The sequence below is a fragment of the Echinops telfairi genome, unplaced genomic scaffold (genome assembly GCF_000313985.2).
Source record: "Echinops telfairi isolate 266 unplaced genomic scaffold, ASM31398v2 ScPeMD7_7416;HRSCAF=8454, whole genome shotgun sequence".
Taxonomy (NCBI): domain Eukaryota; kingdom Metazoa; phylum Chordata; class Mammalia; order Afrosoricida; family Tenrecidae; genus Echinops; species Echinops telfairi.
The window spans coordinates 5223798-5236453 of NW_022111316.1; the positions used below are offsets into that span (position 1 = coordinate 5223798).

The window sequence follows — 12656 nt, forward strand, 5'->3', positions numbered from 1 at the left end:
TTTTCCTTTTTGCCTGGGAGAAATATGCTTCTGTGATGCGTCTTCCCCTCCCACACATGCCCCTCCGTGGCTGGCACTTCTCCTGATTATTTCCATCGACTCCCTCCCCACAGACCTTTTGTGTGTATATCTTGGCATACATTCTCTTGATTCTGCCTAGTGCTCCCCCCTCCTTTCTTTCTTTCCTTGCTTCCCTCCCTCTCCCTCCTCTTCACAATTCTTCAGAAAATTTGCTAAACTATACACTCTTTATTATTAATGTGCATTTATGAAAAATTCCTCACGGTTACAAAAGTGCATGGTTATAAAATCATCTCCATACAAAGGTTGGCATCTTCCCCTTTCCCACCCCTCCCTCCCCCAGACATCAGCACTCCATAGGGCAGAAAGTTAGAAAAACTGAGCGCTATTGTTGCTTCAGAGTCTCTACCCCGTGCCAGCAAACGCAATGGTGATTTAGGAAGGACGTTGCAACCTGCCTCCCTCATTTCCTTCTGGCCTCTTTTTAGGGTGGTGAAAGCAGACGGGTTCCTTTAGCTTTGAGATGTCCTTGTGAGTCGTGGACAATGGTGTCCCCTTAAATTCTTCTAGAGCTGGAAAGGATGTCAGAGGCACGTCAACCACGTGGGGCTGATGCTTGATGGTTGAAGAGAAGTATTTGCCTCGATCATTGTGAATTGTATGCATCAAGGTCCATGAAAGGAACTGGGAAACTACAATATTTCCAGGGGCCTATTTTCTAGAGAAGCAGAGATGAGGGTTTGTCTGAGGGTGACCAGAGGCAGTTGGTCTACAGTGGTGTGAATCTGAGCTCTTTTCAAAGTATACTTTTCTTGGCTTAGATCCTGATCATTGTAGTCCTCGTGGGTTGGTTACACTTAGATCTTCTTGGATCAAGCATGAGGGAGGTGCCGATGAGTAGGGCAACTCTTTTCGGGACAGAGAACAGAGGGTTACAGGAAAAAGCCAGACTCTCAGTAGGCTGCTTGATTTCCCCCCCAAAATTTTCTAAGCAGTCAGCCCAATTCCAGGCCTGACTGGTTTCCATCTTGGCATATCAAAAGATGCGACAGACAGAAGACTGAGTAGATTGTGTCAATGGACCGAGTGCAAATTCCACAGAGATCTGCTTGACATCTGTGGCTACCCAATACATAAAGAGCCTTACAGTAGAGACAGACACAATGACTCAGAAGAACCCCAACACTCACATGTTAAGCAGTCTGGAAAAGAAATAGTGAAGCCTGTGGGAATGCCATAATGGATTCTCACTCACCAGCGAACATCAGCAGGAGCAATTCTCACTGGATTTCTACATTGCCTCTGGAAGTGTGCTTATTTGTTGCTTCTGACAGCCAGAACAAGGCGTAGTGGTGGTGATGGTGGTGGGGTAGTGAGCAGGGAATGGATTCCTTGTCAGTAGGGAGGTCGGATACACCAAGTCGCTTCTCTCTGTGTACTTTAGTGAACTGGGGACCTTTCAGAAGTTAGAGAAACTCTGTTCTTTAAAACCATCTCTCTTTCTCAGCAAGGTTTGCCATGAATGGAGACCAAATTATCTTACTAGAAAAAAACCCAACAATACTTATCTTAAGGGATAGTTGTCAGTTTGCTAGGTCCTAGTTCTATGCAAAAAGGGATGTATCTTGAGATATATTACCTACATATTAGTATACAGGAGTTCCTAGGAGGTTATCATGAATGCGCATGGTGTTCCTCTATGGGAGGAACTATTATTTTGATGAGCTTCTCCCTCAATACTTGAGCCAATCAGCTGGATTGGTAGACAGCAGGCCTAGTCCTCCCATCCTTGGGCACAGAAGGAGAGACAAGTTGCTGTTCTGTCTCAGATGTCATAGGAGCAGAACTCTAGCCCCAATGCTGTAAGAAGATATTCAAGGGACACAAGGTTCCAATCTCCCAAGCCTCGCAAGCTCTTTGGTTGACTAGCCCAGGGAAGCATTCCCCAGTTGCTATTGAGTCCATTCTGATTCAGGCAACTCCGTGCGTGTTAGAGTAGAGCTGTGCTCCATAGAGTTTCCAGGGCTTGCATTTTTGAAAGTAGCTCTCTAGCTCTTTCCTTTGGGGAGCATCTGGGTAGACTCAAACCTCCAGCTCTGTGGTTAGCAGCAGAGCCCGTTGACCATGTGCCCCACCCAGGAACTCCTCGTGGAGCATTGGGAGGAAGGACTTCCTGGAAGGTAATATGCCATCTTCCACCATACTTTTTAGGCCTTGCTGGGAGCATGGGGTGATGGAAGCCTACTGGGGATGGGGACGTGGCAGAGAGCTCCTGTCCTGATTCATTCCGGTCAGTGCTGCCAACGCATGAGACCATGATTGTACTTTGAAGTCTTATGAAAGATAAGCTAGCATTTATTTTTAAATCTACTCCTCCTTTAGGGTCTCATTATACTCTTCACCTAACCAGAAGAGCCTGGTTTTTCCTTACCCTTCATTACTCTTTCTCTTTACCCTTAATTATTCTTACAAAACAGCACCTCAGGTGTTATGTAGGAATGCTTTACAGAGCTTCCTCTCCCATTTTTCACATGACTGCCACCACAACCACCAGCGTGAATGCTGCCTCTGTGCTCCAGGAGGGTGTGAGTTGCTCTACAATGAGCCGATCTAAACCTGCCCAGCAGCTCAGGCTCACTGCCCTTTCTTTAGTCTATCTGCTAACATTCTCATGCCTGCGGATCTAGGGCTCTACTCCCCAAGCCCTCAACACAGTCTCTTCTCCAAGCACTGCACAAAACAGTGGAAGGAGAACTGTGTTGGAGTCAGAAGCCCCACCCCTACTGCTTCAGCAAGCCATACCTCTCCAGCCTCTGTTTTCCCATCTGCATAATAGGAGCAATGAGGTTTAGTTGGCTTCTCACACAGGAGTGTGGAAAGTGAAAGAAGAGGAGGCTAAAGCATTTCATGAGCTGACCTGGGCTGACCAAATCAAGTGAGGAATATAAGAAAGCTGATGGAGATGCTGGCAAGGACGATGGCAACCTTGTTTTGCACCCAAAGTTACTTCATTTGTGGATGACCCATTTTCATGGATGGGGCTACCTATGGCCTTCCTAATGCCCTTAGCAAGATATTCTGGGGTCAGTGACTCACTCTTGGAGCCACAGCTGAGTTGTCTGTGGACGGGGTAAATGGTGCTGGGAGGGTGGAAGTACACACGTCACTCGATGTAAAAGTGCACAGCGTGGTGCCTGAGCTTTAGAGCAGCCTCATCAACATTACTGGAATCCAGGTTTACAGTGATCAGTGGAGAGGAAAATATGATGCTCTACCTCCCCACCTGAGTTTGTGAAAACTTGAGAACCTTCATTTCGCTCCTTAAGGAGTGAGTGACTGGAATCTCTCTGAGTCTCAATTTCCTCATCTGTGAAGCTCATCGCACAAGATTATTGTTTGTGTTACCGGGACCCATCTGGGGAGAGAGCTTATCACAGTGCCTGGCACTGGCTGGTGCTCAGTAATTAATCACTCTCTCGCCTAGGTGGCACAGATGGTTTGTGCTAGACTACTAACCTCAAGGTTGGTGGTTTGAACCCATTCAGTGGTACTGTGGAGGAAAGGGACTGGGAATCTGCTTACCATAAGCCTACAGACAAGAAAACCCAATGGAGTAGTTCTGTATAACATGGAGTCATGATGAGTCAGAACCACACCCCTCACCACCACCCATCCCTATGATAAAATGGGTGTTGATAGAAGACGATCCTTCCTCTGGTTACAACGGTGGTGGCTAGCGCCATGCTACAGGTCTGTAGCCCACAGTGTACTGTCCTGGTGAGATCTTTTGGTGAGCACCAGGGGAAGAACCAGCCTCCTGATGAGTGAACAGGGCACTCTAGCTGGGCCCCTCTACCTGCCTCCCTCTTCTGAAGCACAGGGTTGAGTGAAAGGCAGCAGGCCAGGGCAGGAGAGAGGGCAGTGAAGGGTGTCTATCCTCAGCTTGCTACCTGAAACCTCACCAGCACGCTGCAGTTGGCAATGAGACTATGGGGAGCACTCCCCGGGAGGTGGTCTCACCTGGTAGCTCTGATAGGAGAAAGGTGAGCAGGCTGGCGGGAAAGCTTTCTCCCTCTCTAGAAGCAGTGGTTGGCAATGCCCAGAGCTGATAGATTGAGTGTCAGAGGGAAAGTTTGGGTTCTGGACCGCTCCCCCTCCCTGCACTTATGTTACAAAGGATGGTTAATAATGTGCAACCCACTAGGCATCTTCTGGCCTCTGTCCTTTGCACATGTTCACCCTCCTTGACGACTGTCTACTTGACCATGTCCTACTCATTCATCATCACCCAGCTCCCAAATCACCTCCACTTTTATAGTTCTCTCAGACTGTGCTAGGGACATCAATAGTGCTTTGAGCTTTCATAGCTACGTGCTCAGAGTACCGACCTGTCATCCTAAAGGGAACCGTGCTCAAATCTTGCTCCCTTGCTAAAAATAAGCACCTCGAGGGCAGGGGCTGGGTTAGACTTATCTCATGTTCCCAGTTCCCAGCACTCAAGTGCCTGGCCCAAAGTCCATGCCCAAGTAAAGTGAGTTTCCCCGACCTTGTTCCCAGGACAATGGTGGTCAAGGTTTCATGCATCGAACCAGAGTGGGTAATGAGCAAGGGTGCGGAGCGGTCAGTGGCAGCAGTGGTCGGCAGCATGGAGGGGTGCGAGGCTTCTCTGTCAAATCTCTTCTTCTTCACTGGCTTTGCTCCAGCGATGGCAGCAGTTGGCTGTGATGCCCAGAAGAAAGTTGGTGGCCACGGATGCAATGGAGACCACAAAGCCCACGAAGGCGATGAACAGGTAATCATCCAAGGTCAGTGTTAGGTGGCAGGCCTTGAAGCTCTCGTCGGTGAGGGAGAAGAGTGGTGCACCTTCAACTTCGGGGGGACCCCGGCACTCAGCCAGCTGAGAATCTACAACACAGGACCCAGGGAGGGTTAGGCCCAGGGGAGTCAGTTGGAGAGTTCCCAGCATTCCCACAGGAAGTGCCAGAAACTTTCTTGTGCCAAAACATGATTTATCTTCCATATTCCCCCCAAATAACCCTCAAGGCACCTAATGTTATAGATGATAAAATCATGATTTGTAGAATTTCATAACCTGTTGAAAGTACTGCAGCTACCGCTAGTGCTGGGTCTGAGGAGCCCCGGTGGCATAGTGGTTATGAATTGGACGCAAGGTTCACAGTTCAAAACTACCAGCAGTGCAGTCCCATCTTGACCAGTCACTAGGCTCTCCCCATTTCACCTACTTGCTTTGTTTTTTCCTCCATAATCCTCATCACTGTCTGACAGTTCATAATGGGTTTATTGTCCATCTCTTCTCCCTGGAGTATTATTAGCTCCTGCCAGAGTATCTTTGGCATCAAAACTAGGTCTTATCCACACTAAGTGTTCAATGAATCTTTGCCTAACAATTATATGAATGAATGACTCTGTACAACTTCAGCGTATTGGATCTTTCTTCTCCAGTTAGCTTTTCCATATACATGAATGATAGAGTTAACGGAATAGCCTTGTTATCATGCAGAGTGCATTAGAACATCTATTCGTGCTGATGTAGTTAGGTGAAAATTTAACACCTTCTCATATTATCTCCCTTTTGCGCCATTTAAAATTTGTTCTAGTTTTACATATTTTCTGCTTTCTTTTTCTTTTTAAAATTTTTATTTTTCTGCTTTCTTTTTCATAGAGGGTTTTCTGTGTTTCACTTTATTATTGTTGTTGGGTTTTCATGTATTTTCTGTTTATGAAATACAACATAGACATATCTATAGAGACAGTAATGAGATTTTTGAGGGTATGACAGGGGAGGTTGCGGGGAAATGGAGAACAAATAACAATGAGTTAGAAGAAAATGTTCTAAAAATGTTCTAACAATGAGGAAGAAGAAAATGTTCTAAAATTGATTGAGTTAATGATTATACAACTCTTCTTCATATGACCAAACTACTGAATTGTATGATAGGTGAGCTATATCCCGATAAAGCTGTTAAAAAGATGGGTCTGGATTCAGGAGCTATTGGTCAGGCTTCCAATGTCTTTTCCATCTCTCACTAGTTGTGTGATTGTGGAAAAGTGATTTAACCCCCTCCCCGGTTTCTTCTTCTGTAAGATGGGTCTAGTGATAGGATGGCGAAAGGGTTGATGTCTATATGAAGTGTATGTCCCTGGGGCATAATGCACATCATGGGAAAACCACACCAACGGTTGTCGAGTCGACTCTGGCTTATGGTGACGCCGTGCATATCAGCGTGAATGTCTGTAAAGCTCAGGAGTAAGTGTGTCGTGAAAAAGAGGATGCCCCTCAATGAGAGGGAAGACCCTCAGGGAGATGGTTTGAGCTGAAACAAAGGGCTGAAACACGATGATTTTGAGGATGGTGCAGGACGTGGCAGGGTTTTGTCGAGGCCTTAGGAGTTGGACTCAACTCACTGGCACTTAGCAACAATGACAATGGATAGCAGAGAAGAGCTGGGCTCCAGGGGGCTCCATAGGAGCTGATTTTCAGAAGCAGATCGCCAGTCCTTTCTTTTGAGGCACCTCTGGGTGGACTCACACCTGCAATCTTTTGGTTAGTAGCTGTGCATTTCAACTGTTTGCACCAGGCGGGGATGCCCATAAGCACTATGTATGTGCATGGTTTCCTTAGTATCCCACATTGGACTTTCTTGGCATGTCAGTGTGTTTGTGTGTGGTCATGTTCTGCACAAAGCTTCTCTAGGAAGGAGGGGGGGTTCTCCTTATGAGGGACTACCTTTCTCTCCAACATTGATAGTCTCACCTCATCTTCCCAGGGTCACTCTAATGGACGTCAATGTTCTCATCTTACTTTCCCTTGTAAGTCAGGGTGGCGATTCTGCCATAGAATGCCAGATCTTGGGCTCATGGAGGCAGCTTGTGTGGCCACCGCCTTCCTTGTGGGCATCAAAACCACCTTCTGCCATCCCCAGAACAAGGCCAGTAAAGAGGAAGTTTTTGAGATGCCGGTCACGCCCTCATTCTCTGGGTAAAGATGCCTCCATCTCTCACCTTGGGCAGGTTGACATTGGCCTTCCGTGCTCTTCTTCCATGAAAAAGGGGGGATAATCTAACCCAATTTGTCTAAGAAGATCAATGTAAAGAATGTTTCTACATCATGTACTGTGCAAAGACTCTTCATTTAGTCTGTGGCTTTTGAAGGCAGAGAATACAAAGATTGGTTTGAATGGACCCGTTTGAGATACGAATGAGCATCATTACCTTTAGAAGTGGGAAGTCAGGTTTAGATACAGCTTGCCCCAAGCCCCAGACCAAGTGGTCCCTGCTGGCTGAATACATAGTATCCCAAGCCCAACCCAGGCTGAGATGGCATCTAACCCTTCAAGGGCTCTCCTTTGGAGCCCAGAAGTTCATCAACTTCTAGATCCATTGTTCAATTGTGTGTGTGTGTGTGTGTGTGTGTGTGAGTTGGGGTGGTGGTGATAAGAGAATGGTGGCTGGAGGACATGGTGACATGAATACAAACCAGGCAGCGAAGACCAGAGTGTCATAGCAGGATTCCAAAGGGGTGACAGATGGGGACCTGGGCCTGATATTGCTTTCTGGTGAATCAGGGGGCCGTTCTTGATGGGGAATATCTTCTGACAGTGCACTTAGATCCCTTTCTCTTAGAATGTGTCTAAAATCTATGAGTAATTGTGGGAATTGCATGAGCAAAGGGACACGTGGGGAAGAGGATCACCCAGTCCCACCTCCACCGGCTAGCTCTTGATCCCTGAGAGGAAAGACCCTGTGATGTGAGGTACTGCCAAGTGGGCTCAAAGAGAAACAGGGACCCTGGATTCTTAGCTGTGGTTGCTTCTTTCTCCTCTGCACGTGATGGGATCTCAGGTCCTTGCTCATTCCTGGGGGTCTTTGATTCTTCAAAAGCGTGTTGGGGACCTCAGATATTACAGAGGAAGAGAACCCCATGTGTCTGCGGGAAGCAAGGTGGCCAGGACTGTCCTTTCTGTCCTTAGTGGAAGGGAGGGATAGAGGTGGAGCAGGCAGGGAGACCACTCTGACAGCATCCCTCCTCCCTGTCCCCACCTTCGTCCCATTTCAGCCCCTAGCTATTTTGGTCCTAGAGAAGGTCCTCCCACAGCTCTGTGCAAACACTGGAATCGTGACCCACAGCCCCCCTGAGCTATTTTGGTCCCGGGCTCCCCACTCAGTTCTCCTCTTCCTCCCACCTCATTTAACATCCATTCTTCTGAGCACACACGGAGCCCAGGCAGCAGGAAAGCCCCTGGGACCAGAGCACCAGGTTCTTCTGTGGTTCTACTGCAGGGGCCATGTCCCCGCTCAGTGGTTGTGATAGTGGGGCCACAACTGAACATTGCTTGTCACCTGGCCAGAGACTGCACTGCTGGGTGAGGCCAGCCTCTATCATACTTGTGTGGTTTTGGCTTCTTCAGAGCCCAATGCACCTTCCAGTTTGGCTAGACTGCCCCTAAGCTCCTCCCCCTGCACCCAGCCCTCACACAGATCTGCTGAGCCTCTCGGATCTGCCCAGTACTCAGACCCCGACTCTTCCTCTTAGTCCAGAACCTGATGCTTCAGGTACCTCCACAGGAGAGCCAGGCTGACCATTGGGTTTGACTCCTGCCTTTACTTAGCTACTCTGTGGCTTCAGGCAAGTGAGGGAACCTCTTTGTGCCTCGGTATTCTTCCCTGCAAGGTGGGGCCTCCTGAGGGTTCTTGTGAGGTGAAGAGGATATGCTTACAAGAGGTCTAGCACAACAGTGAACACTAGAGTCTACCATGTTGGCCGCTACCATCTCTTAGAGCGTTTTCACGGCACTCAGTAAGCTAAAGAAGAACTCGGGTAGGGCAGAACACAGCAAAGGCTTTCATACCAAAGGGAATAGTATTGAGAGGTTACCAAGAGGTGAGGTCGGGGGAACGATGAGGCTCTCTACTCCTGCAAAGAGTCACACTCTTTGAAACCCAGAGGGGCAGTGCCGCCCTGTCCTACAGGGTCACCATGAGTCAGAATTTCCTCAATGGCAGTGAGATGAGGTGGGGGGCAGTGAGATGAGGTGGGGGGCAGAGAGCAAAGAAGGAGGTTGAAGCAATAGTCTATAGCGTTGACAAGTACTAACCTGCGTGGAGGGGAATGTACGAATCCATAAGAGGGAGAAGAGAAGTCAAAGGAAGGGGGCAGGGTGAGCGATTACAGGGTTTCATAAGCAGTTTAAACTGCTGAATGGAAATTGATGATCTGAAATGTAACCCCCCACTTAATTCACAACACAAAAATTGCTGCTTTTTAAATGTCAAGTAAACTTGGGTTTTGCACTTGTCCCTGCCTGGTTCCTTGGGAAAGCCTTCTAATTGTTCTAAAGTTTGTCTTCTTCATGAGGCTACTTAAGCCCTGTCCAGTTGATTCATGATGACCCCATGTCTACCTGGAGTAGAACCGTGCTCCATCGAATTTCAAATGGCTGGTTTCTTTTGGAAAGCAGCTCACGAAGTCTTCTTCCTAAAGAGCCTATAGATGGTTTTGAACTTTCAATCTTTTGACTTGCACCACCCAGGGGTAACGGGAATAATAGGTGGGGGGCAGCCCATCAGGGCAGTCCTACTGTGTCCTATAGAGTCACTGTGAGTCAGAATCAACACATCAGCACACAGCTACAACCTTTATGGGGCAAACCCCCAGGTCTTTCTGCAGAGCCAAGGCTGGTGCTACCATTGCGTTCATGGGGGAAGGGAGACAGCAGATGGAGTAAGATATGAAAATAAAAATAATTTATAAATGATCAAGGGTTCACAACTGTGGGAGGGTGGGGGAGTAAGGAAAAAAGAGGAGCTGACACCAAGGGCTCAAGTAGAAAGAAAGGGTTTTGGAAATGACGATGGCAACATAGGTACAAATGTGCTTGATACGATGGCTGGATGGATTGTTATGAGACCTGTAAGAGCCCCCCAAAATAATGGTTTATTAAAAAATGAAAGAAAAGCCCCATTGTTCTACCAGGGTAGAACTCATTTATACAGTATTGGCTACTAGCTATTTGTTACTATCTGCCTGCCTGCCTGTTAACTGTAGGAGCCCTGGTTTCATATGGGTTCCAAATTGGGCTATAACCACAAGATCAACAGGTTGAAACCACCAGCTGTTCCTCAGGAGAAAGATGAGGCAGATCGACAGTCTCAGAAACCCATAGGGTCAGGAGAAGTTCTACCCTGTCCCACAGGGTCAATATGAGTTGGGATTGACTCAGTGGCAGTGATGTGAACAAACAGGCACCATAGAGGGAAAGGGCCTGTCTTATGAACTGATGGGAGCCAACAGCCCCTCGCTCAGCGGTTCTCAACCTGTGGGTCACGACCCCTTTGGGGGTTGAATGACCCTTTCACAGGGGTCGCCCGATTCATAACAGTAGCAAAATAACAGTGTTGAAGTAGCAATGAAAATAATGTTATGGTTGGGGGCTCACCACCACACGAGGAACTGTATTAAAGGGTTGCGGCATTAGGAAGGTGGAGAACCACTGCACTAGCTGATGTGTTGAATGATAGAACTGTCAGCCCAAAGAGGCAAGCAGAGATCAGGACACACAGTAGGTGCTTAAGAGCTCTAAGTCTGCCTCTACTTTGTTTCCTGCCAGACAAGCCCTCCCCCTTGCAGCCCAGTCCTGTCCCTGTCCCTTACCAGCCGTGCAGCGCTGGATCCGATTCCGTAGCCACTTCAGCAGGGGCTCCATGGTGCAGCCGCACACCCACGGGTTGCCACCAATCTGCAGGGTCACCAGCCCTGGTAGGCCCTCAAGAGCCTCCAGGCTGAGAAAGGCCAGGCCTCCGTAGCTGAGGTCCAGGTCTCGGAGGTGCACAAGGCCCTGGAAGGCCTGGGGGTGCACCCTGCGCAGCCACGGGTTGTGGCTCAGGTCGATGTGCACCAGCCCGTGGGCTGCCCTGAACATGTCAGCCGGCACGTGGCTGAGGTTGTTGTAGCTCAGATCCAGGTGTGCCAACCGCTTGGCGTGCAGGAAGAGGCCTGGTGGCAGCTCGACCAGGGAGTTGTTGCGCAAATCCAGCACCCAGAGCTCCATGTAGCATGTGAGGTAGCCGGGCGGCACGGCAGTGATGCGGTTGTGGGCCAGGCTGAGGTTTCGGGTGTCCATGGGCAGGTCTGGGGGCACGGAGAAGAGCCTCTGGCTGCTACAGTCCACTACCTGGTTATGGCACATGCAGAGGACTGGACAGCTGGTGCCAGCATCCGCTGAGGGCCTCATCCCAGCTACCAGGAGGAGGGAGAGGAGCAGCATGGCTGGGTGGGGTGGCCCAGGCCACGGCAGCTGGGCCCAAGTGTCCCCTTTCCTAGGCAGCTGGGAGCAGCAGTGTGGAAGGGAGCTCATTGGGGCTGGGCCTGTGTCCATGGACTGAAGAGCCAGTGGCACAGGAAGGGAGCTACACCAGGGGCCAGCGGCCTGTTAGGTGGGGCCTCGCAGCACGTGGTCTCATGGCTTAAGCCTTTCCTGGGAGCCTCATCTCACAGATGGCTCCCCAGGTGAGCCTTTTGGAGCCTAGGGGGACAAGACACCCAGGCGAGGCCCCCCAGGGTCTGGAAAGATGATCAAAACTTGAGGCAGGAAGGGCAAGAGGATGGGGCTGGGCCAGCCGTCAGCAATTCCTGGAAGGCTGCCTGCAGGTCTTCTGTGCGCCTCTGGTCCATACCTGCTGGGCCCTCCCTCTGGGTGCTCTGCACCAGCTGTGGGAGCCGGGCGTTGAAGGAGATGAAAGGTGCCCTTCGAGAAGTCCTGGCACTTTTCCCAAGAAAGCCTGCCCCCAATCTTTGACTGATTAGGCGACCAAGTTTGCATCCGGGCCCCCAGCAGTCAAGCCCTCAGAAGGTATTTCTCACCGTGGCTTTGGGGGGCTTGAGTCCAAGGGGGCCCTGGCGTGGGCGCTGTGGGCAGAGAACTCAGAGGGAAGGAGGCCTCCATGGGCCTGGGAACGCTGGAGCCCTTAGCCTCAGTGGCTGCTAGAGTGTCTGAGCAGGTGATTGCCTCCCTGGGGTGGGGAGGACCCCCAGCGATGTCCACGTTGGAGACTGCTGAAGCTGAGAAGAGCCATTAGTCCAGGAGGGGCAGGGCTGGGGGTCAGCTAGGAGAGCGCTGGTCACTTCTCCAAGCCAGCCCCTCCTTCTGCTTGCCTCCGGATTTCGCAGGCAGGGCAGAATTCCCTCTGTGAGAAGAAAAGTCATCCAGCACCAAAAGCCTGTGGTCCCTCACCTGGATCCCAAGTCCCGCCTCCCAAACTTACCCTCTCTCCCTGCCAACCCCCACCCCCTGCCCTCTTTTGCTCTTTTGCCTCAAAGTTCTCAGCTGAGGGTCCTGAGGTGTGGCCACCCTGGGGTCCTGTTGTTGTCACCTACCCAAATCTCCCCACTGGGACCTGCACTCACCTGGCTGGCTTCTTGGATGCATTTCCTCCTCCTGGAAGCCCCACACCCCAACATCTCAAAACACCCCGCCCATGTGCTGCCCGGATGAAAACAAGCCTCCACAGCTCTGACCATGTTGCACACCCTTTTAGATATGCCCAGCCCCTCTCTCTCTTACACACACACACACACACACACACACACACACACACACTCTTCCCCTTGCCCCCAG

General features: G+C 50.0%; 1 protein-coding gene across 1 annotated transcript; it reads right to left on the reverse strand.

Moving 5' to 3' along the window:
* Positions 1 to 365: 365 nt before the first annotated feature.
* Positions 366 to 12213, reverse strand: LRRC55 (leucine rich repeat containing 55). The gene is made up of 2 exons (XM_004714900.4): positions 10694 to 12213; positions 366 to 4926 (listed from the first exon to the last, which is right to left on the reverse strand). The coding sequence occupies exons 1-2, from the start codon at positions 11415 to 11417 to the stop codon at positions 4691 to 4693; spliced, it is 960 nt and encodes a 319-aa protein (XP_004714957.1). The 5' UTR covers positions 11418 to 12213; the 3' UTR covers positions 366 to 4690.
* Positions 12214 to 12656: the final 443 nt, after the last annotated feature.

Coding starts and splice junctions, on each gene's coding strand:
- LRRC55 (XM_004714900.4), bottom strand. CDS start 11,417: ATGGACACAGGCCCAGCCCCAATGAGCTCCCTTCCACACTGCTGCTCC. Junction 4,927..10,693: donor GATCCAGCGCTGCACGGCTG/GTAAGGGACAGG, acceptor CCTGTGTTGTAG/ATTCTCAGCTGGCTGAGTGC.